The sequence below is a fragment of the Mobula hypostoma genome, chromosome 2, assembly GCF_963921235.1.
Source record: "Mobula hypostoma chromosome 2, sMobHyp1.1, whole genome shotgun sequence".
In the NCBI taxonomy this organism is placed as follows: Eukaryota; Metazoa; Chordata; class Chondrichthyes; order Myliobatiformes; family Myliobatidae; genus Mobula; species Mobula hypostoma.
In genome coordinates, this window is record NC_086098.1 from 87051614 (window position 1) to 87078026 (window position 26413).

At 39.3% G+C, this 26413-nt stretch overlaps 1 protein-coding gene across 2 annotated transcripts in view; it reads left to right on the top strand.

Annotated features, from left to right (window-relative positions):
- The window catches only part of shprh (SNF2 histone linker PHD RING helicase), a 71461-nt gene that overhangs the window by 36926 nt on the left and 8122 nt on the right, over positions 1-26413 (top strand). For both annotated transcript variants that reach the window (XM_063039997.1, XM_063040007.1), the window contains exons 18-30: positions 668-775; positions 1522-1664; positions 3379-3552; positions 7830-7892; positions 10141-10366; positions 12360-12503; positions 14473-14574; positions 17194-17265; positions 19023-19211; positions 20237-20329; positions 21503-21589; positions 23019-23197; positions 26068-26148. In XM_063039997.1, coding sequence (XP_062896067.1) covers positions 668-775; positions 1522-1664; positions 3379-3552; positions 7830-7892; positions 10141-10366; positions 12360-12503; positions 14473-14574; positions 17194-17265; positions 19023-19211; positions 20237-20329; positions 21503-21589; positions 23019-23197; positions 26068-26148 — 1661 coding nt within the window. The remainder of the gene's footprint in view (positions 1-667; positions 776-1521; positions 1665-3378; positions 3553-7829; positions 7893-10140; positions 10367-12359; positions 12504-14472; positions 14575-17193; positions 17266-19022; positions 19212-20236; positions 20330-21502; positions 21590-23018; positions 23198-26067; positions 26149-26413) is intronic.

Here is a 26413-nt window from a genome sequence, read left to right on the forward strand (position 1 = left end):
TCATCTATTTATTCACTATTATATTTCCTCTATCACAATCCTATTATCAAGACAACATGTGACAAGACAACATAAGTATATGAACACGACTTCATTATTCCTGTTTTTGTATTATTTACTTAATTTGATATTCATAGTAAATTTATGTCTTTGCATTATACTGTTGCTGCAAAAGAATATACTGCACATTTTTAGACCATGATAATAAACCTGATTCTGATAGTTTTCCTAATAAGGTGATTTGTAAAATATGCAATGATACAGTAGTCTTTGGCTAGAAACTTAAAAGCCTGGACTGACAATCCATAGATGTGAGTTCATGTACAACAATAATAGTAATGGAATTTGAACTTAGTTTAAGTAATCTGGAATTTTTGAAAAAAGCTATCATCTTAAATTACAATACTACTGAATTATCGTCTAGTTCAATAATGTCCTTCACGAGAGAAAATATGGTATCATTGCCTGGTTTGACTTTTGTGTAACTCTTACCAATGCTGTAAAATAGCTAAACAAGTCATTCATTGGCATCTGAACCATTACTTTGAAACAGAATAAGGATAAAATTGAATGGACCATCTAGCAGTGAATATAATAAAATCATTTCCAGACCAGTTACTTTGCTAGTGTAAATGTAATGTCTTATTTCTTGCCTCAAAATATACAGGCTGAGCAACTTAAACAGCACTACATGAGCAAATCAGATTTGGAAGTCTCGACAGCACAACAAGCTTTACAGCCAGTTCAACAGAATATTCAAGAACTGCAGCGCAAGGTAAATAACACTCCACAGCATCACTAGGTAAAAAATCCCTTAGTCCAGCACCAGGTAAAAAGGCCTGCGCTCAACAATAACAGCAGAACTGCCCTATCCAACAGCACCGGGTAAAATAAGTTGTGTCCGGTACCTTGTAAGTGTTCCTGTCTGCTGAACCAGGTAGCCCTTCCTTCACCATTTTGTAATAAGTGTATGTCTGCTGTACCACTGCTGACTCTGTCCTCTTAAACAGTACTGTAGTTTTCCCTGGTGATGGTGCCTAGAAACAAGTTAAATAACAGACGGGTAAAGTAATAATCTGAATCTTTAACTTGAATTGCTTATTTTAGTAAGTTACAAGCAGCCTCCTGTTAGACGGAAGTGAAGTGGTTAGCGCAATGTCATTACAGCTCGGGCATTAGAATTTGAAGTTCAATTCCAGCGGTATCTCTAAGGTGTTTGTACGTGATCCCCATAACCACACGCGTTTCCTCCGAGTGCTGTGGTTTCCTTCTGCAGTTCAAAGACATACCAGTTAGTATGTTTATTGGTCATTGTAAATTGTCTTGTGATTAGGCTAGGCTAGATAGGTGGTTTTCTGGGCCGGGAGAGCCTTTACTATGCTGAGATTCTAAATAAATTAAATTAAAATTTAGTATACACCATATGATATTTGTTTCAGGTTTATTGATTGCTATAGAATAAGAATGAATAGTTATCCATTACTGTAAAAACTGAAATGCCATTCTCTTCCGTCTTTGTAGATTCATTCTGGAGCTCCTTGGTGGCTGGGCATTATTGAATGTATACAGCAGGCTGGTCTGGATGAAGAATTAGTGATTAGGGTGCAGAATGAAATCTCATCCAGCTATAAACAAGAGGGCAACAAGCTCTCCATGTCTGAAAAGTAAGTATATTTGTAAATTAGATTGGTACCCTTTCTTCCATGCTTTTGCTAAAATCTGCATGCCAGCTGTTAAAATGTTAATGTAATGCTCAAGGTTAGTATTCAATTGTGTTTCACTGTTTTGTAGCTGATAGTATTCTTACAGTTAGGGTCTTTGGGAAATATTGGAATCAAACTGTCTGTCTTTAATGGATCCCCCTTCTAATTTCCTTCCACCGATGTATTGAAAAAATAGTGTTGACTCATTCAATTTTTGATTAGAGATTGTGATAGATTGCGAACAATCTGGATTTACTAGATTGTTGCAGTGTATACAATATTTTTGCAAATTTTGATGGAGTTAGTGGGAAGGAATTTTCTATTGTATTTCTTTCTTTTACTGTGAATGCCTGCAAGAAAATGAATCTCATTATATAGTGACATGTATGTAGTTTGGTAATAAATTTACTTTGGATTTTCAACTTTTTTGATTGAGGAAATTTTGACAAAAGGGCCATGAATTTCAAATTCTCAGTAAGAGTGTTTCTCCGATTTTTTTTTTCTCTCTGCAGTAAATAGATGGTTCAGTAGGTTTGCCACAGAGTGTAAATTCTGTTGAAAGACCCCAAGATGTCTCAAATACTCACATAAGTATTTTGCTGATTCACTGGAATTCTACCAACCAGTAATCAAAACTTGGCTAATTAATGGACGCAACCTGTGCTAATTGATCCGCCAAAGTTTTTCTAATTTATTCTTCAATAATAGCCATGGTGAAACTTTGCAAGCTATTCCACTGGAACTTAACTAGTAACTGCAACACGTGTACTGAAATCTTATCTCCTTGATGCATGGAAATCTGTTGTATGTTTTCATGTGTTTTCCTTCAGTAAACGTAGCATAACTACTGAACATAGAACATAGAATAGTACAGCACAGTACTGGCCCTTCGGCCCACAATGTTGTGCCGACCCTCAAACCCTGCCTCCCATATAAGCCCCCACCTTAGATTCCTCCATATACCTGTCTAGTAGTCTCTTAAACTTCACTAGTGTATTTGCCTCCACCACTGACTCAGGCAGTGCATTCCACGCACCAACCACTCTCTGAGTGAAAAACCTTCCTCTAATATCCCCCTTGAACTTCCCACCCCTTACCTTAAAGCCATGTTCTCCTGTATTGAGCAGTGGTGCCCTGGGGAAGAGGTGCTGGCTATCCACTCTATCTATTCCTCTTATTATCTTGTACACCTCTATCATGTCTCCTCTCATCCTCCTTCTCTCCAAAGAGTAAAGCCCTAGCTCCCTTAATCTCTGATCATAATGCATACTTTCTAAACCAGGCAGCATCCTGGTAGATCTCCTCTGTACCCTTCCCAATGCTTCCACATCCTTCCTATAGTGAAGTGACCAGAACTGGACACAATACTCCAAGTGTGGCCTAACCAGAGTTTTATAGAGGTGCATCATTACATCGCGACTCTTAAACTCTATCCCTCTGAGTGTGACTTGTAACTGTTAATTAATATTTATAAATGGTATACTTATCAGCTATATTTAAACAGTTATCTAAGCTTCACACACACATTGTGGGCTGAAATGATTTGTTCATTTGCCACGTGATTCTAATAAAATACAGCATAATCTCAAATTTGATATAACTTCAGTCACTTAAAAGTGTACTGAAAAATATAATCCACTATACGTATGTGTTAAGAATTAAATTTGACATCCAGGTTCCGGGACTGCAGAGGCCTTCAGTATTTACTGGCAGTGCAAATTGAAGAGGTGAAGAAATCCCAGAAGGCGGTGCAGGATTCCATTAAGAAATTGGTAGGGCCTCCATCTCAAGAAGAAATTCGAATTGCCACGATGTGCCATCTTCGTCCAGTTCGATTTCCCCTGAACAAGTGAGTATCATTCTATTCTGGAAATCACCATTGTTGTCTATTTGTTTGTAGGGAAAGCGCTGCTTTGTTTTTCTGTCCTCAGCCATCTTTTTATGTGATTGCCTTATATGGATGACCTATATAATTCTACCTATATGTAGAATAAAATTTTTAGAGGAAAAGAAATAACTGTTAAAGTCCTTCAGCTCAAAATTGAAACATGCTTATGTCTTTCTTTTAACCACCTCACAACATTTCAAAACACTCTAAAGCAAGAAATATCCTTGAAGTGGAGGGACTGTTGCAACAATGGATAGGTGAATCAGGATCAGGTTTAATGTCACTGGTATATGTCGTGAAATTTGTTATAGTGGCAACAGTACATGCAATACATGATAAAAACAATAAATTATTGTAAGAAATATATACAGTAGATAAAAATTAGATAAGTCGTGCAAAAAGAGAGTGAAACATAGGTAGTGTACATGGATTCATTGTCCGTTCAGAAATTTGATGGCAGAGGGGAAGAAGCTCTAACTGAGATGTTGAGTGTGTGTCTTCAGGCTCCTGTACCTCCTCCTTGATGGTAGCAATGAGAAGAGGGCATGTCCTAGGCAATAGGGTTTTTAATGACAGATGCTGTTTTTGAGGTCTCTCCTTTTGAAGATGCTGGGAAGGCTAGTGCCCATGATGGAACTGGCTGAGTTTGCAACTTTCTGCAACTTTTTCTGATCCTGTGCAGACGAGATGGTGATGCGACCAGTTAAAATGCTGTCCATGGTACATATATATAAATTTGCTAGAGTCTTTGGTGACATACCAAATCTCCTCAGCCTCTTAATGAGATACAGGTGCTGTGGTGCCTTCTTTGTAATTGCATCTAGATGTTGGGCCCAGGGTAGATATATGGAGATATTGACACCCAGGAGCTTGAAACGGCTTATCCTATCTACTGCTGAGCTGTCAATGAGGACTGGTGTGTATTCCCTTGACTTCCCCTTCCTGAAGTCCACAATCAATTTCTTGGTCTTACTGAAGTTGAGTGCAAGTTGTTGTGATACCAGTCAATCAATCTGATCCTCTTGTGCCATGATGAGGCCACCCTCATGGTGCAGGAGCAATACCTAGTATGCCATCTGGGTAGCGACCAACCTGATGGCATGAATGTTGATTTCTCCTAGGGAAAAAAAAATTCCCTCCCTTCCCCTCTTCTTCTTGAAACACTCTGGTTCTGTCGTCTGCATAAGACAATCTCTGCCCCGCCAAATATGTGAGATTGAGGTATGAGCCCACCCCGAGACCCCCTGTTTGTGTGGATGCTACGTGATTTGTTACCCTGTTATAAATAAGTACCGCAAAATAACGGACAGTACACCACATACAATTAAACGACTTAGCTTTATAACTCTTAATTTAACTAAAGGGTTAGAAAAGAAAAATCAGAAAATAGAGAAGGGCCCATTTTAATGAAACAGACTAATGTGCACAATTTGGAGCTCACCCTTCACCGATCCTCCTTTGATCTCCCCGAGCTTTGTCAGACCATGGCCCCGCTCTGGGTCGAGTCCTATGACCTCTTCTCCCTTTATCCCCGCCGAACCAAAAAAAACCCTTACTCCGGTGTCAGGCATGCAACAGCAGTGATTGCAGTGAAACCTTTCCCAGGGTGTTACACTCTATTCCCCACTCTGCCCTCTTACCACTTCTCACCTACCTATCATCTGTCATTGGGTCCCCTCCTTCTTCCCCTTCTACTATGGTCCAGTCCTCTTCTATCAGATTCCTTCCTCTCCAGCCCTTTACCTCTCATTCCCACCTGGCCTCTCCTATCACCTTCTTGCTATCCTTCTTCCCCATGCCCATCTTTTTATTCTGGCATCTTCCCCATTCCTTTCCAGTCCTGAAGGATGGTCTCAGCCCACAACGTTGACAGTTTATTCCCTTCCACAGATGCTGCCTAACCTGCTGAGTTTCTCCAGCATTTTGTGTGTGTTGCTTTGGATTTCCATCACCCGCAGATTTTCCTGTGCTTGTGATCTGCAGAATTTCTTGTATTTATGATCTGTCTCCTTTATTCCTGCTCATCACCATCTGAAATTCTGCCAATAATAGTTGTGTCATTGGCAAATTTATAGATGGTGTTTGAGCTGTGCCTAGCCACACAGTCATGAGTGTACAGAGAGCAGAACAGTGGGCTGAGCACACATCCTTGAGGTGTGCCGCTGTTGATTGTAGTGAAGAGGAGATGCTATTTCCAACCCACGCTGACTGTTGTCTCCTGATGAGGAAGTCAAGGATCTAGTTGCAAAGGGAGGTACGGAGGCCAAGGTTTTGGAGCTTGTTAATTAGTACTGAAGGCATGGTAGTGTTGCATGCTGAGCTGTAATCCATAAGCAGTAGCCAGGTGGTAGGAGCAACTAGTCATTGCACCACAAGCTTCCATGAAACAAAGGCCATAAAATCTCTTTTAACAATATTGTTTTCTGCTCTTTCTCAAAATAGTACAATTGAATTTTTTGTGTCCATACAAGTGAAGATAAGGCCATCTGTGAAGTGCTAGCATAGATTAGAACACCTAATAACCCACAATACCTGACTTAGACATAAGAGAGTTATTTACTCTTTCACAACTGACATAAATAAGGTAGCTTGTTAAATGAGATTTAGAATTGGTATTGGGGTTAAAAACAACATTCAAACTATTATAAAATTATTATTGTCATAGGTTTCTATGAATGCATATTGTATGTTTATAGATTTATATACTTAAGTATGCATCAACTAATTTACCCTCTTGAAAACAGTTATGTGTGATGTAGACAGAACAATAGCAGTAGCAGTCATTTTTCTTACTTTTTGTTTATTTGGAATTTCCTTACATTAACATTCCTCTACACACAGGATTTTGTTGGTGATTTCAAAAATGTAGCAAGTGAATTACATCTTACCATCTTACCAGCTGTGCAGACTTAGATTGTCTCCGTCATGTGGCTATCACTCATCTCTTTGTATTGCTCCCACCCCGCCTCCTTCCCTTCTCTATATCCTTTCTTCTGTAGCCATCCCTGAAAAAAACCCTTACACTTTTAATTCACTTTAATCAATGTTTTTAAATTTTGGCTTTTTAGCCTTCAGAACATTCCTGATGCGAGTTATCTGATCACCGTACTCTTGTCTTCACCTGTGATGCCCTTGTCCCTATTACACCCATTATTCCCTCTTGAGCCATTAGGCTGGACTCCACTAGGTGTTATTGGGTACTGCTTTCATCGGCCAAAATAGTCACCATTCCAGGATCGATCTGAAATGCAAGGATAAGACCACCATTCTTATTTCTTTACTGTGCTGCAAATTGCCTATTTGAAGTCACCATCTTCTCTACCCTTGGATCCAATGGTACTTTAGGAGCTTATGGTCTTCATTGTCAAAAAGATTGAGACCTACCTTCTACTGCTGAAAGACCAATTTCCTCTAAATTGATGACCTTATTCCTGGCCTTTGCAAATAGTTGCAACATTTCTGATCTTTCTTTCCTTAAGGGGGTGCCCCGGTAGCATAGCGTTTGGTGCAATGCTATTACAGCTCAGGGCATTTAAGTTTGAAACTCAATTCTGGTGCCATCTGTAAGGAGTTTGTATGTTCACCCTGTGAATCCATGGGTTTCCTCTAGATGCTCTGGTTTACTCCCACATTCCAAAGTTGTACCAGTTAATAGGTCAATTAGTGATTATAAATTGTTCTGTGATTAGGCTAGTATTAGATAGGTGGGTTGCTGGGTGGTGCAGCTCATTGGACTGGAAGAGCCTGTTCAGCGCTGTATCTCTCAATAAATAAATAAATAAATAGATGGATAAAATAGAGACTTTGAACACACTTTAACATCTTAATCTTTTGAATATCTCTCCCAGAGCTCCAGATCCTACCATGTGTTTATGTAAATTCTAAAGTGGCCAAACAGGTCTGATCAGTCATTAATGTCGCCTGTTTGATCGCGAAAAAGGTAACTAGATCACTGTTCTCAAACTATCCATAGCTTCTTGAGCAAACCATTCTCCCTCCTGTAGATGGGGAAAGGCTTTGAGGAATCTGGAGAGGAGGTAACTTGCCAAAGAATACTCAGACATGGACCTGCTCTCATACCCATAGTATTTAAGTTTGTGGCCTCCTGGGATGTTTAATTTGGAGAGTTACTGCTGATAATAAGTAAATCTTTTCTTGTGCAGTTGTTCATGTTGAATGCTAATCAACTATTCAAAATGAATTACTAAAAAATCTCTCATTATTCTTTTGTTTTGTAGTTGCCAGTTCTGTAAGGCAGATGAACTATTCACAGATTATGAATCCAAGCTTTTTTCACACAGGCAAGTATTTAAACGGGCAGGAATAATATTCTGCAAGGGTTTTGCCCGTCTTTTGAGGATTCAGTACTGCAGGACCTGTTCAAAGATGCATAGGGTGTAAAGTAATTTTTGCTCAAATGACCTGAATCATGTAAATCCTTTACATAAATTCCCCCATCCAGTTTTTAAAATGTTTTTCTAGTTAATAATAATTAAATGTTTCATGTTATTCATTAAAGACTTCATGCAATATATGTTCAACTAATTCAGTTTTGAGTCAGTTTTGAATTGTCAGGTAGAGTAACAGAGTAATGCTTTACAGTGTCAGTGACCTGTAATCGAGGTTCAATACCTGGCTGTTTGTAAGGAGTTTGCATGTTCTCCCCATAATCGTGTACATTTCCTGTGGGTGTTCTGGTTTCTTCTCATATTCCAAAGACGTATGGGTTACGGTTAGTAAATTGTGGGCATGCAATGTTGGCACCGCAAGTGTGGCAACACTCACAGCCTGCTCCCAGCACGTCTTTGGATTGTGTTGTTGATTGTTGCAAACAACGCATTTCACACTTTACGTTTCGATCTACATGTGACAAATTATGCTAATCTTATCCTTTGGGTACTGTTAAGGATATTATTTAAATGAAGGAATTACAGAATCAGAATCAAGTTTATTATCATCGGCATGTGATGTGAAATTTGTTAACTTAGCAGCAGCAGTTCAATCCAATACATTAACCAGCAGAGAAAAAAAATAACAAAAATAAAATAAAATAAAAATAATAATAAAGTAATTAATTACAGTATGCGTATATTGAATAGATTTTTAAAAACATGCAAAAACAGAACGACTATATTAAAAAAAAATGAGGTAGTGTCCAAAGATTGAATGTCCATTTAGGAATCGGATGGCAGAGGGAAAGAAGCTGTTCCTGAATCGCTGAGTCAGGCTTCTGTACTTCCTACCTGATGGTAACAGTGAGAAAAGGTTAGATCTTCAGAGATCTTGACACACAGGAACTTGAAATTGCTCACTCTCTCCACTTCTGATCCCTCTGTGAGGATTGGTATGTGTTCCTTCATCTTACCCTTCCTGAAGTCCACAATCAGCTCTTTCGTCTTACTGACGTTAAGTGCCAGGTTGTTGCTGCAGCATCACTTCACTAGTTGGCATATCTCACTCCTGTACACCCTCTCGTCACTACCTGAGATTCTATCAATAATGGTTGTATCGTCATCAAATTTATAGATGGTCTTTGAGCTATGCCTAGCCATATGGTCATGTATATATAGAGAGGCGAGCAGTGGGCTAAGCACACACCCCTGAGGTGTGCTAGTGTTGATCGTCAGCGAGGATGATATGTTAACAGCAATTTGCACAGATAGCAAGTGTAGGTAGAGTAGTATCATTTGGGTTACTACAGACACTTCTGACTTGTGGAGAAATTGGCATCCTGACACTCCTCAGAAATGTAACCCTTTCATAACCTGGGCCTGCATTCACAGTTTTAACATCCTTTATGATACTGAGTTGAGCTTCTACTCATAACCCTGTAACTCACCAAGGCTATTTACCTCCACCTGTCTAATATCATCAGCCTTGTTTGTTCCAGCCCATTTGCAGCTGAATCGCCAAGCAAAAACATTGTTGTTCCCAGATTTATTTAATACCCTGCTTTCCTAGCCAGTCTCTCGCCCTCTACCTTACATAAACTTCTGTCAAAAGGCAGGCTATATTTTAAAGGAGAGAAATTGCAAGTGCATGAAGTAGTGAGAGACCTGGGTATTTTTGTCTGTGAATCACAAAAAGCATATAGGTGTGCAGCCAGTAGTTAGAAAGGCGAATTACATTTGTCTTCATTGCAAGAGATTGGAATTTAGACATGGAACATTTGTGACAATTGTTGGTGAGGCCCCACCTGGAGAACGGAAGCCATTGAAAAATGTGATTGGATGAAATTTAAATATCCCGTAGTTTTAACTGGTTAAAAAGTAGTAATCCAATTACAAACAAGAGAAAATCTGCAGATGCTGGAAATCCAAACACACACACAAAATGTTGGAGGAACTGGGCTCGGCCCAAAACGGCAAATGTACTCTCTTCCATAGATGCTGCCTGGCCCGCTGAGTTCCTCCAGCATTTTGTGTGTGTTGCCAAAAAGTAGTAATCTTTCTTTGTCCTCTGTGTGACTAAACTTAAGCGGGTGATTCTACCACCTTTTAGAAGAGAGAATGTTTTTGAGAAAACTAAAGCTTGATCTGTATTCTCCAGTGTTAAAGGTCAAAAAGCAATCTTTGAAGAGATGATTGAAGATGAGGAAGGTCTGATAGATGATCGTTTACCCACCACTAGCCGGGGATTGTGGGCTGCGAGTGAGACTGAACGTGCTTTAAAAGCCATCCTAGCCTTTGGAAAAGCACACCGTATTGATACCTTGCTAATAGAAGAAGGAAACAACTTCATGGAACTGTTTGAAGCTTGGAAAAAGGAATATAAGGTATATCACATTATAGGAGTTCCTCATAGGAATGGCCTGATGAGGAACTAACCAGCTCTATTTTAAATGTTCATTGATGAAAGGAATCCAAAAAATGTGAAAACAAAATAGTTTTCTATTTGGATTGTTATGGATTCAGTAGGTTTTGGGAACGTTCAGAGGTTCTTTTTAATTTACAATACATATTAATGATCCTGGAAGAACTGGGAAAAAATGAAAGTTGCTTTGTGATTGTTACGAAGGCAGTGAACTCTGAGTGACTGTCATGACTGTGCAGAAACACTAATATCTCCATCAGAAGGCCAACACTCTCTTGAAATGGGGTATGGGTTATATAACAGTCATCACAGTAAACTTCCTGACAGAGTTTTACCCTACCTGAACTTTCTTGCGTCACTGACCACCAAGGAGAGCCATTATCGTGTAGATCACAGCTAACGGGATGAGGAAGTTAGGAACTAGGAGAGATAATCTCACTATTGTCAGAAAGCCTGTGAGAGGATGCAGGGCAGATGAAAAGTAAAAGGAGAGGCTTAGCACTGAGAGATAAACAGCCAGCACAGTAAAAGGAGTAACACATACAAAATGCTGGAGAAACTCAGCAAGTCAGGCAGCATCTATGGAGGGGAATAAACACTTGATGTTTCAGGTTGAGATCCTTCATCAGAGAAGCTAGAAGAAGAAGATGAAGGAAAGGGAAGGAATAGAAGCTGGCAGGTGATATGTGAAACTGGATGAGGGAGAAAGAAAGTGGATGGATGGGGGAGGTGGGGATGAAGTGAGAAGCTGGAAGGTGATGGGTGGAAAAGGTAAACGGCTGAAGAAGAAGAAGTCTGATAAGGGGAGAGAGTGGAGCATCGGTGCATAGGCAAAGAAAGTAGGAAAGTTTTTAAACTTGGGTTCATTAGACAATGCACTTCTTCACCTTACGTGGGTATTGCGGTCAAGATTAATGCTTACCTTAAAAGGGAATGAAATAAAGAATCTTGTTAGGAGGAATATAAAGGGAAGTTTTATATTGGAAAGGCCATCAGCACCAGGGACTGAAGGCTTACTCTTTGGCTCAGTCATTTCTCCACTTGAGTTATTCCTCAGGCTGCAACATAGCAGTCTGGTTGCAACTCTCTGCTGCTCAGTGTTTTATCCTGGAATTCTTCATTAATTATGCAGGCTAACAATGAAGTAGATCTCGTGTGTGTGCTTCTTATAGCACCTATCCAAACAAAAACAGCTATCTGATTAAGTGCAGAAGCAATCAATAAGCAATCAGCAAACAAGAACTAACAATAAGGCAACAAATAAAATCCCTCAAAGATTTTCTTGAGAATATTTCTTTTGATATAAAATATTTTTGCACTCTGTAGCAAAAAGGGCTGTGGAGATACTAGTGGCATGGAGACATTACACAAAAGATTTGCCAAGAGGACACTAAAAGAGAAGGTTTAATTAAGAAACTGGAGCTCATTTTACTAGTTTAAAATGAGAAATTCTAGAATATACAATGATACATTAGACATAATGGTAAAAGTAGAATTTGTAAGTAGAGAAAGTTATGAACACAAGATTCTGTAGGTGCTGGGAATCCAGAGCAACACACATAGAATACTGGATGAACTCAGCAGGTCAGGCAGCATCTATGGAAATAAATAAAGAGTCTACATTTTGCGCTGAGACCCTTCATCAGGACTGCAAAAGAAGGGAGAAGATTTATAAATATAATTCTCTAATGTAATTCTTCTGAATTATAATGCAAAAGAATTATAAATTATTTTGAATAAATAATTATTTTGATAAAAAGGCCAACATAGATATTGAACTGAATGGACTCTCTGCTGTGATTCTGTAGTACAGGTCTATGTGCAAATGTGAAACTATATAAATATGTATGTGTAGAATAGAAAGAGGTACTGTGGGAACTGATGTATCTCAATTGAAAATAGACGTCTATCCTTAGATGGCTTCCTTAAGTACTTATTTTCTTTTGTGTTTGTAGTTGATGCATGAATATTGGATGACACTGCGTGATCGTGTTTCTGCTATTGATGAGTTAGCCATGGCAACTGAACGTTTTCAACTGCGTCTTCCAGGTGATCCCAAACCAAGTGTTCCGCTTCTTCATATCATCGAACCACATGAGGTATGAAGCTGGAAATATTACAGGCAGATTTGCTTCAACCTGTGCTGAAGAATAAGTGTGAAAAGGAAAGAAGAAACTTGCATTTATTTGATTTAAGTACATTATAATATAGATAGGCACTTGAGGGAGAAGGGAGTTGAACAAGATGTTAACATTGGATGGCAGAAATGTGGGGCAAAAACAGTGGGTTTGGTCATGTGGATAGACCAGCCTTTTTTTTTTACTGTTAACTTTATACAGTAAGCACAGTACAGTTACTGGGTACTATTCCCTGAAAGTTTAGTGGAGTTAGAAACCCTCATCACATTCATAGAGATCCCAGAGGGTGCTTAAAGAGTGCTGGAAGATGCCTTTAGTAAGGGTAGCTTTTTGATCATTTAACATAATCTATGTTCTATAAGAAGGAGGTGTTAGATTGATCTTAGAACAGATTATAAGGTCGGCACAAAATCGTGGCCCGATGGGTCTGTACTATGTGGAGTGTTCTGTGTTTTTAACATGGATGTGATGGGCTGAATTGAACTTCTGTGTCATAAGTTACTTATGTTTCTAGGGTTTTTACAAGTAATTAATGGTCCAGTGATTGGCAGAGGAGTTGCAGTGATCTCCACAATTAGTGGGACACCCAAAGTAAGCTTGCACTAGAGCGCTAGCCTGCATTTTCTGTCAATATGGAGGCTGTCACCATGGCTATCCAAAAACGAGTTGAAAAAAGAACTTAAAATTAAATTGCACATTGCATCTAGCATAAAAAGAGAGTGATGTAAGTTATTAATTTAGACTCCATTTAGAAATAGTCTAATTTTGGATGGGTTACTTCAGGACCAATGCAAAGGCCTGCTGCACACAGCACAGGCAAGTGCAGAACAGCTAAGTTTTGCACTGATTACAAATCCAAAGAAGTATAACATCTGATAACCAGTAAGTTCTTTTATTTTCCTGACAAGGTATCTGTTTAATACTTGTAGAGTTATACAGCACAGAAACAGGCTCTTTAGCCCATATTACCATGATGCCCTGTTAGCTAATTCCATTTTCCTTCCTTTGGCCAATATCCTTCTAAACTTTTCTTATCCTTGTGCTCGTGCATGGATGAAAATTGTAATTGTATCTGCCTTTACCACTTCTGCTGGCAGCTTATTTCATTTAACCACCACCCTCTATGTGAAAACTGCCCCTCAAAGCTCCCTTAAATCATTTCCCTCTCACCTTAAAACTAGTTTTGGACTAAATTGCACTGGAAAAGAGACTGTGCCTTCCCTACCGCCCTCATAATTTTATAAAACATTCAGCCTCCTTTGCTCCAATGAACAGTCCCAACCTATCCAACCTTTCTTTATAACTCAGGTACCCCTACCCCAAGTCCAGACAGCATCCTTGTACATCTTTTCTGCATCCTCTCTAGCTTAATCACATCCTTCCTTTAGTGTGGTGATCAGAACTGCACACAATTATAGAGCCTTTCCAATGATTTGTACAACTGTAATGTCCCAACTCCCTTACTCTGTGCCTTGGTCAATGAAAGCAAGCATATACAATACACAATGTGAGATCTAACCAAGGTTTTATACAATAGCATGATATCTGAACTCTTGTACTCTGCCTGATGAAAGCAAACATGCCATAAACACAAGCGATTCTGCAGATGATGGAAATCTTGAGGAACACACACAAAATGCAGGAGAAATTCAGCAAGTCAGGCAGCTTCTTTAAAGGGAAATAAACAGTTAACATTTTGGGCCACCCTACCTATGTGCCTTTTTCAGAGAAATGTATGCTTGCATCCTAGGTCTGTTCAACAACACTTCCCAGAACTGTAACATAATGCATCTGTCATCTAGGTAAAAGTAATTTATACATAGAAATGTGTACAGTATATAATACAATATATTGGGTAATATATAAATCTACCAGTGAGAAATATAATGTTTATAAAAGCCAAGAAAAGCCACTGTTGTGTGTTTGTCAGGTGGAACAAAATCAAATGAAGCTCCTCAATGACAAAGCTGTGGCCACATCACAATTGCAGAAGAAACTTGGTCAAGTCCTGTACCTCACAAATTTAGAGAAGGTGAGAGCCATTTATGTGATTGACTATCTATACTAAATAAATAATGAGCTGGATATCTAGCAGCAGCTTTGGTTCTACCATAACTGTGACCAAAATTCTCTGATGGGTGAACTATTCACTTCAAAGTTCAAAGTAAATTTATTCTCAAAGTACATATATGTCAAGTCATGCAAACAATTGAAGCGAAGAACCATATTCTGAACCAAAATTGAGTCCTCAGATCCAAACCCCGAGCAACCCGGAATAGGCCCAAAAACTCGCTTCTAAGTTCATCATATTAGCAGGCAAGGAGCACAGCAGCTGGGGCAGTCTCCGTAGCCTTAGTGCCATGGAGATGACCGTCACGGAGAGCGAGTGAAATCGGCTCTCGTCCTGGATCCCAACACCCTGTCTTTTCAGTCTATGTGGGTCAGCGTTTAAATTGACCAAACAACAGACAGCAAAAGGTTCCAGCGGCCTGGATGAACATTGAGGAAAGTGAGCGAAATCGGCTCTCACCTCCATTCTGGGCCAGCGTTTAAATTGTCTAAAGCAGTGAATGGTACCTCGTACTAGGACCACAGCAGTGAAAGGCTCTGGGCCCAGACCACACCACCCTATGACTCACTCCAAACCCAGGTTTCGCCATCCAGCCTGAAGCCACTGTCAAGCTCTTTAAATCAGCCTGGTGCCTAGAGCAATCCAACCTTCCATCCAAGCCAGTTGTATGGGCATTAGAACTCCATCTGTAATGATTCTGCAAAAGACCATCTTAGCTCATCCTCCGAACTCACCTCGCCCCTTCACTGTTTGCAGTGGTAATTTAACACAAATTACTTCAGAAAAGAGATTTTTAGTGATGTTTTTAGTCGGATTTCTTATCTTTTTAACTACTAGAGAGCTACCGCGTGTGATTGGTAGTGCCATCTTCACCAGCAGTTCAAAAACATGAGATGACGAGTCCTTGAAAGAGAGTCTGTAGGTTGTGGGAATAGGTCAGTGATGGGGCAAGTGAAGGTGAATTAAGTTACCCCTCTGGTTTAAGAGCCTGTTGGTTGAGGAGTAATAACTGTTTCTGAAGCTAGTAGTGTGTGTCGTGTGGCTCCTGTATGACCTTCTTGATGGCAGCAGAAAGAAGTGAGTATGACCTGGGTCGTGGGTGTCCCTGATGATGGATGCTATTTTCCTGCAACAACATTCTGTGTAGATGTGCTCAATGGTGGGGAGGGCTTTACCCATGATGGACTGGGCTGTATCCACTGCTTTTTGTAGGATTTTCTGTTCCGGGGCTGTGATGCAACCAGTCAGTATACTCTTCATGACACATCTATAGAAGTTTGTTAAAGTATCAGATGTAATTATGTGGACAGTGGAAAAAGTATCCCTCTTATGTTTCTTGATCTCGTTATTGGAGAGTTAGTGTAGTAGACCCTGCCACTTTGGAATATCCCACACTTTCATTAACCTGGTTCCGCACTACTAGCCTTTCTTGGAATCCATCTCTTTTAAGAATGGAGGGGTGTGCTAGGTATTGTCCCATGCATATGTGTGCAAGGTGGGTGTCAATTACACAAGAGTCTCAGAATGGTGTATGTGTGGGAGTAGAGCAGCTTATGGGTCCATGGGATGTTGACTCCAGTCGGGGTGGGGGTGCTTGGATGCTCAGAGTTTACCCCAGGGTTAAAGGAGGTGCTTTCCATTGTGGGATGTTGTTCAGGTTAGGGGTAGGATTAGGAGAATTCAAACAGTTCAAGATTGAAAGCAAGTTTATTATCAAAATACATACAGTATATGTTACCGTGTACTACCTTGAGATTCATTTTCTTGGAGGCAGTTACCAAGAAAAAATAAAGAAATTCAATAGAATTTATAAAAGTTAGACATAAACAGACAAATACTAACAAACAACAAATGTGCAAAAGAAGACAAATTGTGCAAATGAAAAATAATACTGGGAACATGAGTTGTAAAGAGTCCTTGGAAGAATTGTAGGTTGTTGAGTGGTGGTGATTAAAGTTATCCACGCCAGTTCAGGAGCCTGATGGTTGTAGGGTAATAACTGTTCCTCTACCTGAGGTAAAAGTATAGGTAGATTTTAACGATGCCGGATAAGTACATGAAGGAGGAAAAATACGAAGTTATGCTGATATAAAAAGGGTTCATGGAGCATAATCAGCGCCACAGATCAGATGGGCCAAATGACCTTTATCTGGACTGTTAATATGATCCAGAATTCATTCCCAGACTCATATTTTGTACTTTTTCAATCCAAACTGATGGTCTGTTGCGTGGAACTGAGATAATTTGTAGAACAGTGCAAGCTTGACTGCTATTAAATGTAGTTTTTCACTCAATTGCCCATTGCTATTCAGATTATAGACTCAACCTTTATCCAAAGCGTAACTAGTAAATTCAAATAGTGTATTTCATTGGTGAAATTAAATGCAGTCTTCTGTTGTGACTAGCAGGAGACCCCTTCTTCTTAGTTCTTTTTAAAATATTACAAAAAGGCCCCTACAGATAATTGATTAGTTAGTACTGTCCTGGATTACAATGACGACAATTGCTGCCTGCATTTACAGAAAATAGATGAAGTTTTAAGATCTGTACTTGAAAGCAATAATTTGTTTTACTGCACAGTCTCAGGATCCATCAATGGGCAGCTTTAATCCAGACCCTTGTCCCATCTGTGCACGGCAATTAGGACAACAGGTAAGAAAGGATTTTGAACTTTTGAATTTATTAATATCATGGGAGCTTGTTTATATGTAGGGGTGGCCATAAGTCTGTGATCGTCTGTATCTGGATAAGCACTTGAATCACCAAAGCTTAGGAGGCCATGGGGAAAGTCCTGGTAAATGGGAATAGTATCTGTGGATACTTGATATTGGGGATGGACATGGTAGGAAGAGGGCCTGTTTCTGTCCTGTAGAACTCAATGACTATATATCGACTCTACATTTAGTACCAGTATTTTGAGTCTGCAGTATCGGTGTATTTATTCAATATGGTAACAGGAGGATTCAAATAAAACTTATTCCACGTATTTTAAACAATAATTCCAAATTTAGCACAGATATTTAATTTGTAATTAGAAAATATATTAAATTTAATTAACTTTTAGAAACTCCTCATTAGACATGGTTTTCTGAAAATTTCAGATAATTTCAGAATAAATCCATGTATCCCTTCACTGATTTTATAATTTAATCTTTTCCAAGTAATTTACAATTGAAAGCAGTATTTTTGTAATTCACAAATTCTGCATTAGTAGTAATTGACGCTGACTTGCAGTTTAAAAACAAGCATCAAAATTATATATTGCAAGCAGGTAAACAGGATTTCAAACAAAAAAATAATCTGTTAACATTACAACCACTTGAATTAGTGCAATATGTTGAAAGTAACAAAATGATCCAAAACACTTCATGAGAGCACTATGAAACAAGATTTCACACATGAGGAGAGAGCAGGCCAGGTTTTGAGCAGAAGGGGCAACTTAAAAATCGAAAGACTGGGAGAAAAGTTTGGGGAAGTCCTTCCAGAGCTTGAGATTTTGGCAGTAGAAATGGTCAGTGCAAATCAGAATCGTATGAGAAACCAGAATTAGAAAATATTTCCTGCTGTAACATAAGCAAAAGCAACAGCTAGATCTCTAACCAGGAGCAGTGTATTGTTTTGTTTTAAGTGGTCTTCAAATTGCAAAGTAAATTTATTGTCCAAGTACATATATGTCACCGTATACTACCTAGAGATTAATATTCTTGCAGGGAAATAGGAAATACAATAGATTTACAAAAACTCTATACATAGACTGACAAAGACTGATAAACAGACAATGTGCAAAAGAAGACAAACTACAAGTAAAAAATAATACTGAAAACATGCGTTGAGAAAGAGTCCTCGAAAGTGAGTCATAGAATCAGTTCAGAATTGTGGTGATTGATGTCGTCCACGCAGGTTCAGGAGCCTGATGGTTTTAGGGTAATAACTGCTCCTAAACACAATGATGTGAATGTAAAGGCTTCTTTACCTCCTGCCCAGTGGCGTGGCCTGGATGGCTTGATTGAATCAACGCTGGCTTCTGTCCCAGAATATCTCCCCTGTTCAAGTGCACAAAAATATATCTTGCAATTATCAGAGAAGGATAACCAAGCTTTAGTTTAATGTCTTGTCTGAGAGATATCACCTCTGACAGTATATGCCTGGATTTGTATAAGTCTTGCCTACAACAAGACTTTGAAATTACAGCTTCTAATTCAGAGATTAGGGTGCTACATATTGAGCCACAGCTGACCCTAAAGTTAAACTGTACAAAACCACTGAAATATACTGATAAACACAAGAATTCTACAGATGCTGGAAATATACTGATGTTTATTCTGCCAGCTAGTTGTTCATTGTGCTGAAGTCTTTTTAATTTGTTTGCCAACCTGTTCTTTCCCTACAATCTGTTCTCTTGTTCACAGTGGGCAGTATTGACATGTGGACATTGCTTCTGTAGTGACTGCATCACCATTATAATAGAACAGTACAGTACAGGGGCTCAGCGAAGCTCTATCAAGTGTGCTATTTGCAGGCAGACAACAACACACAAAGAAATTTCTTACGTATTCACAAATGAGGCTGCAGACAAGGAAGATGAATTCCCTGTTAAGGTAAGCAATCATGACAACAAAATCTTCTACTAATGGAAAATGACTTGGAAAGTGATTTGTATTATAGTAAAGTAATTTAAATATACAGTACACTTTTCCATAATTAATCTGAGTTGTCCTCTTGTATGCACTGTCCACCTTTATGTACCTAAAGAAAACCTTGACTTTTCACCTTCTAAGAGAGATTTTATGTTTCTGGTTTACTTTATTGTTAGCAGTAATGCCTTCAAGTATATGTAGTGTAAGAGTTATAATATTTTCTTGTTACACAAAAACAGTTTGTACTTAAAAATCTCTTTAATGTAGTAAATGTTCCAAAACACTTGACCTTGTATGGATGCATAAACCAAAGAATAACAATAATTTACACATATATATCCCCTACACTTTAAAGATAGATAAAGTTGATAGATAAAGATTAAAGATATGACATTAATGATGTCATACATTGAAACACACAATGAAATGCGTCGTTTGCATCATCAACCAACACAATCCGAGGATGTTGTAAGAGCAGCCTGCAGGTGTGGCCAGCAGAGCATGTACACAACTTCCTAATCTGTCCGTCTTTGGAATGTGGGATGAAACTGGAGCACCCAGAGAATACCCTCGCTGTCACGGGGAGAACATACAAACTCCTTACAGACAACCGTGGCAATTGAATTCCGATCACTGGCCTTACTATGCTGCCCTTTTCCATGGTTTTATAGAAAGTTAATTAACAAAAGATGGACAAGAAGCTAAAGGAAATATGAGAATAGGTGATTTGATCATGTGTTTGTTTCTTAAAGGAGAAAAAGGGATGGAAATGTAGCTGAAGAACTGGCAATCAGTGAATGAAAAAAGAGAGGAAAGCATACGTATGTGGTTAGTGTTTACAATGGACAACTGAGCAAACACAGGCAGTAGAGAGAGCAAAAGAAGTACTTGAGAGATGGAAGTCAATCTCAGGTTCAGCATGTGACAGCTGGTTTTAGTCTCTTGTAAGAGATATAATAATATTTTATTTGTGCCTTCCATTTCAGGGTAGCCATTCTACTAAAGTGGAGGCTGTGCTCAGGGCACTGAAGAAAATCCAGCAGAGGGAGCCTGGGGCCAAGGCCCTCGTATTTTCCACTGTAAGTTTCATTACTGTGACCAACAGTTATATTTTTGACAATCTCTTTGGTTTGAAGGAAACAGAGACCTGTTTGTATTTAGTTTTTCATTGATTCTTTTGTATTTTTTGTTTTACTGTGAATGCCTGTAAGTAATTGAATCTCGAAGTAGCAAAAGTTTGGGCACCCCGGTCAAAATTTCCATTACTGTGAATAGTTAAGTGAGTAGAAGATGAACTGATCTCCAAAGGTCATAAAGTTAAAGATGAAACATTCTTTTCAACGTTTTATGCAAGATTAGTGTATTATTTTTGTTTTGTACAATTTTAGAGTGAAAAAAAGGAAAGGAGCACCATGCAAAAGTTTGGACACCTCAAGAGATTTGAGCTCTCAGATAACTTTTATCAAAGTCTCAGACCTTAAATAGCTTGTTAGGGCTGTGGCTTGTTCACAATCATTGTTAGAAAAGGCCAGGTGATGCAATTTTCAAAGCTTTATAAATACCCTGACTCCTCAAACCTTGTCCCAACAATCAGCGGCCATGGGCTCCTCTAAGCAGCTGCCTAGCACTCTGAAAATTAAAATAAATGATGCCCACAAAGTAGGAGAAGGCTATAAGAAGATAGCATCGTTTTCAGGAAAAGAAAAAACTTTTAGAAAAAAAATTACATACAACTTTTCTATATGAAATCTTAGAATGTTCCAAATAAAGAAAAATATTAATACGTCTGTCCTAAATTAGTTTCTAAATTTACATATTAAATACACATGTAGCAAAGGTGGCTAAATTACCTTTAAAAATGGGCACGCTGCCTTCTAAAAATGGAGTGAGAGTTTGCTCAAGGTTTGAAGTCTGATATAGTTTCAGGATGCAGAGAGATTGCCTTGTTTCACATAAAAGATTTGTCTCTAGGTATCAACCATGGCTCACTGAATAGTATTACCACCAATGAGCATAAAGTCGCAGGTTCAAGTCCCACTCAGGAGACAAGTAAATAATTTAAACAGTTGCCCCAGTGCAGTACAAGGGAATTATTGCAAGGGCAGAGCTGTGGTGTTTCAGATAAGACATTAAACAAAATTTACACTACTACGTGTTATAAGATCAGCTTTTAGTTGTAAAGCTTTAGTCAAATTTCACCACTCTGTTTGCATTACACTTGTCTGATTTAGATTTTATGTTTTTGCTTTTAGTGGCAAGATGTGCTGGATATAATTGGGAAAGCATTGTTGGACAATGACATGGAATTTGTTCAGATCAATGGGCTCCACAAGTTCCAGGTAAAAGATTAAATATCAATGAATGGGACCTGTGAAAGTAAATCTTATGTAACCCCTCTTTTCATTGGCTAGGCTATCATTTGTGTGTGTCAGTTTACTAACTCTGGGGACTTTACATGGTTCCTTCAGAAACACTTAAGAGGCAACTGCAGACTGTGAAATAGGAAGCATATATAGATTAGACGTTAAATACAGAAGCTTCTCTCTCTAAAAATGATTAGCAGACAAACACTGGAAACACTCACCAGGTCAAACAGTATCTGTGGAAAGAGAAAAGAATTAACATTTTAGGTCCTTAACTTTTCCAGACATCCCACCTCTCCCAGAACTTCCGGGAGTTTCCCACATATGAATAGTGGCTCCCTGATGCCCGCAAATTATATACAATATCACGGAAATCAATTTTTTTGAGAGCGAGAGAGAGAGAGTGAGAGAAAGTGCGAGAGCGACCACGAGAGAGAGTGAGAGCAAGCAAGAGCGCGCGAGCGAGAGAAAAAGCAAGTGAGAGCGTGTGAGCGAGAGAGAGAAAGCAAGCTAGAGCGCGAGCGAGAGAGAGAGCGCAAGCAAGCAAGAGCGCGTGAGCGAGAGAGAGAAAGCAAGTGACAGCGCGAGAGAAAGCAAGCGAGAGTGACCACGAGAGAGAGAGAGAGAGTGCGCCATGGGAGAGTGTTCCAAAAAAAAATATAAAACTTACGTCACCCCAGACTACCCTAAAGTGTACCCCTGCCTAATAGGAGTCAAAAATAATGACAGTGTTGCTCGCTGCGCTGTTTGCAACAGTGACTTTTCTATTGCCCATGGTAGGTTAAAATGTAAAAGACATGTTGAGGTGAGTTTAACAGGTGTCATTCGTTCATTAGCATAGCTAACGTTATTTAAACTAGCTGGCCAGCTGCTAAGGAGCTATTCTATTGCAAACATCCCACCTCTCCCGGAAGTCTCCCGCAAATTGATGGTGCTACCTCCCTGAAATGTGTTTTTGCAGGGTGGGATGTCTGCTTTTCATCATACAGGTCGATTCTTTCATTGCCTTTATTCAGTCTACCTACACCCTCATGAATTTGCATCAGTCCCTTTACTGAGAACCAGTCTTCTAACCAACAGCTCTTGAAACAAGGGCTGTGCTGTTGTGGTTTGCTGAACCGTTTTCTTTCTCATAGATATGTCCTCATCCTTCCCTAAGGGCGTGCCCCCATACTGAATCTCATGCCTGACACTCACAGACCCCATTTCTTTGAATGTTCTTCCCTCTACAGCCTAGAGCTTTGTAGCCTCCAAGTCCCAAACAACCCATTCTACTTCCCGTCCATTTCACATGTAGGACTGTTCAGGCCTGTTCTAGAAATTCTGCAGCTTTATAATAATGTCTAACTATTAAGTATTTTCACTATCTTACCCTGATCAATTCAAAACACATTGTATTTTTCAGGAGAATCTGTCAGCTTTTAAGTATGATTCCAAGGTAAATATCTTGCTGCTGCCTCTCCACACAGCATCAAATGGTTTAAACATCATTGAAGCCACATATGTCCTCTTGGTAGAACCTATTTTAAACCTTGCCCATGAGCTACAAGCAATAGGGAGAGTGCATCGTATTGGACAAACAAAGTGAGTAACAGTCAATAATTAGACTATTTATATTTTTTCAGGTTGTTTTTGTTGTAAAATTATCCTTATAATGCAAATACTTTGATAAAAGTAATATGAGGCCTCTCAGCTCAGCTCACCTTACATCAATGTTTTTTATATTGTGTTCTTCATCTTATTGTGTATTTTTTGTGCTGCATTGAATCCAGAGTAACAATATTTCATTCTCCTTTACACTTGTGTATTGGAAACAACGTTAAACAACTTAAGGGTCTTGAATCAGTATTTTCTATTTTTATTTCAAATTTCTGGCATCTACAGTATTTTTCTCTGTAGTTTTTCCCTTTTACAACTTTAGACCATTTATCTATTTATTTACAAAGCTGCTGTCAACTTCTTTTGCCGCCCCCTTTGTCTGTTAATCTTTCCTGCTGTCAATTCACAGAGCATGCCTTTTGTTCTCTTCTCTCCTGCATCTATCTCTTCATGTTAAACCTTATTAGTCTCCAAATATTTCCACTTCTGATCAAAGGACAGAAGCATTAACTTTGATTCTTCCTCTGGGATCTGGATCAACTGGAGAAATGGGCTGAAAAATGGCAGATGGAATTTAATGCTGACAGTGTGAGGAGAAAACAAGGTAGAGCTTACATGGTGAGCAGTAGGGCACTGAGGAGTGCAGTAGGGCAGAGGGATCCTTGAAAGTGGTGTCACAGGTAGATTGGGTCGTAAAGAAAGCTTTTGGCACACTGGCCTTCGAAAATCAAAGTATTGAGTACAGGAGTTGAAATGTTATGCTTGAAGTTGTATAGGGTGTTGGGGAGGCCTAATTTGGAATAATGTGTGCAGTTTTGATTAACTACCTATAGGAAAGATGTCAATAAGATTGAAAGAGCGAAGAGAAAATTTACAAGGATTTTTTCCAGAACTTGAGGACCTGAGTTGTGGGGAAAGTGTGGACTTTATTCCTAAGAGTGTAGGATAATGAGGGGAGAGTTGGTAGAGATATACAAAATTATGAGGGATATAGATAGGGTAAATGCAATCAGGCTTTTTCCACTGAGCCTAGGTCAGACTAGAATTAGAGGTCATGGGTTAAGAATGAAAGGTGAAATGTTTAAGGGGAACGTGAGGGGGAACAACTTCACTTGGTGGTGAGAGTGTGAAACTAGCTGCCAGCAGAAGTGGTGGATGCAGGCTCAATTTCAACATTTAAGGGAAATTTACATAAGTACATGGATGGGAGGGTATGAAGGGCTATGGTACTGGTGTAGGTTGATGGGACTAGGGAGATTAATAGTTTGGCATGGGCCAGATGGGCTGAAGGACCTGTTTCTGTGCTGTGGTCTTCTGACTCTGTAACTCTGCAGAAGCTGTCTAGCCTGCAGTTCATTGTCAGAATTTCCTTGTACAAAGGACACCGCAGGGGGAACTTGAAAGGTCAGACAGCATTTTTGGGGAGAAAAGAATTCTTGATGTTTTGGGGTGAATCCTATATCAGTTCTGGTGCAGGGTCTTAACCCAAATTGTTGAGGGTTTCTCTCTCCCTACAAACACTGCTTGACTTGCTGAGTTCCTTCAGCAGTTTGTTTTTTTTTTGCTCCAGGTTCTAGTATCCGCAGCCTCTTTGCGTCACTAGATTATTTTTTAAATTTATTATAGCACTTCTTGTATTTAAATAGAGTAAAAGTAAATTTAAACAAGAAACAGATAGTTAAACTGTGCCTTCCATCTAGTGGGCACGTGGCCAAGTGGTTAAGGCATTGGACTAGCAACCTGAAGGTTGTGGGTTCGAGCCCCAGCTGAGGGAACGTGTTGTGTCTTGAGCAAGGCACTTAATCACACATTGCTCTTCGACGACACTGGTGCCAAGCTGTATGGGTCCTAATGCCCTTCCCTTGGACAACATTGGTGTCGTGGAGAGGGGAGACTTGCAGCATGGGCAACTGCTGGTCTTTCATACAATCTTGCCCAGGCCTGCACCCTGGAGAGTGAAGACTTTCCAGGCGCAGATCCATGGTCTCGCAAGACTAACGGATGCCTTTACCTCCATAACGTAAAGAACCTCCAAATTTGAAATGCACCTGTAAAATTTTTTTTCAGTCTTGGATGTCTCTTGCTGCCATTTGAATGGGTTACTAGTTCCATTTGTGCTCTTTACACAAACTCTTTCAAGTTTTACTCCTTAAAAATCTTATCTTTTATTTTAAAAAGTCATTATGAACTCTGCTTCCACTTCTATTTTTGATTGGACATTCCCTATTACTGTACAAAAATAATTTTTAACTATTTATTTTCTTTCTGGCGTGGTGGTTAGCATAGTTGTTTCTCAGCACAGAGATCACCTATCAGGGTTCAATTCCTGCCACTGTCTGTAAGGAGTTTGTGTGTTCACCCCATGGTCGCGTGAATTTTCTCCGGGTGCTCCAATTTCCTCCCACATTTCAAAGGTGTACAGCTCGGGTTAGGGATTTGTGGGCATGCCTGTTGGCACCGGAGGTGTGACGACACTTGCAGGCTTCCCCAGCACAATCCTGTGTTGGTTGACACAAAACAGCACATTTCACTGTATATTTCTGTGTTTTGATGCACATGTGACAAATAAAGGTAATCTTTGATAGTTTGGCTGCCAAATTGTCACATTGCAGTTCAATAAATAATTTGGGTGCTTTATTAAATTTGTTCAGGTTGAAGGCCTTTTCAAGTTGAAGGTCTTTAAACAGAACTGGAAAAATGACAGCACTATCAACAATTGTCACATATCCCTAGCAAAGAGAGGTAAATGTAACTGGAATTTGAAATGAACTTGGTTTCCCTGTGATCTTCTCGAAATGACATTTCGTGTTTGAATTTCTTTACAAAGTGTAAACGTCTCTCTTATTTCTTCCTAGGCCAACAGTTGTTCATAGGTTTCTAATTAAGGGGACAATAGAGGAGAGGATGCAAAGTATGCTCAAAAGTACTGAGAAAAGGTGAGTTCAGTTACCACATTGTTAAGGCTTATATTTTCAGTTGATGGAAACAGTGGCATGGACAGAGTGGATGTGGCAAAGTTGTTTCCCATGATGGGGGAGTCTAGTACAAGAGGGCATGACTTCAGGATTGAAGGGTGCCCATTCAGAACAGAGATGTGAAGAAATTGTTTTAGCCAGAGGGTGGTGAATCTATGGAATTTGTTGCCACGGGCGGCAGTGGAGGCCCAAGTCCTTGGGTGTATTTAAGGCAGAGAATGATAGG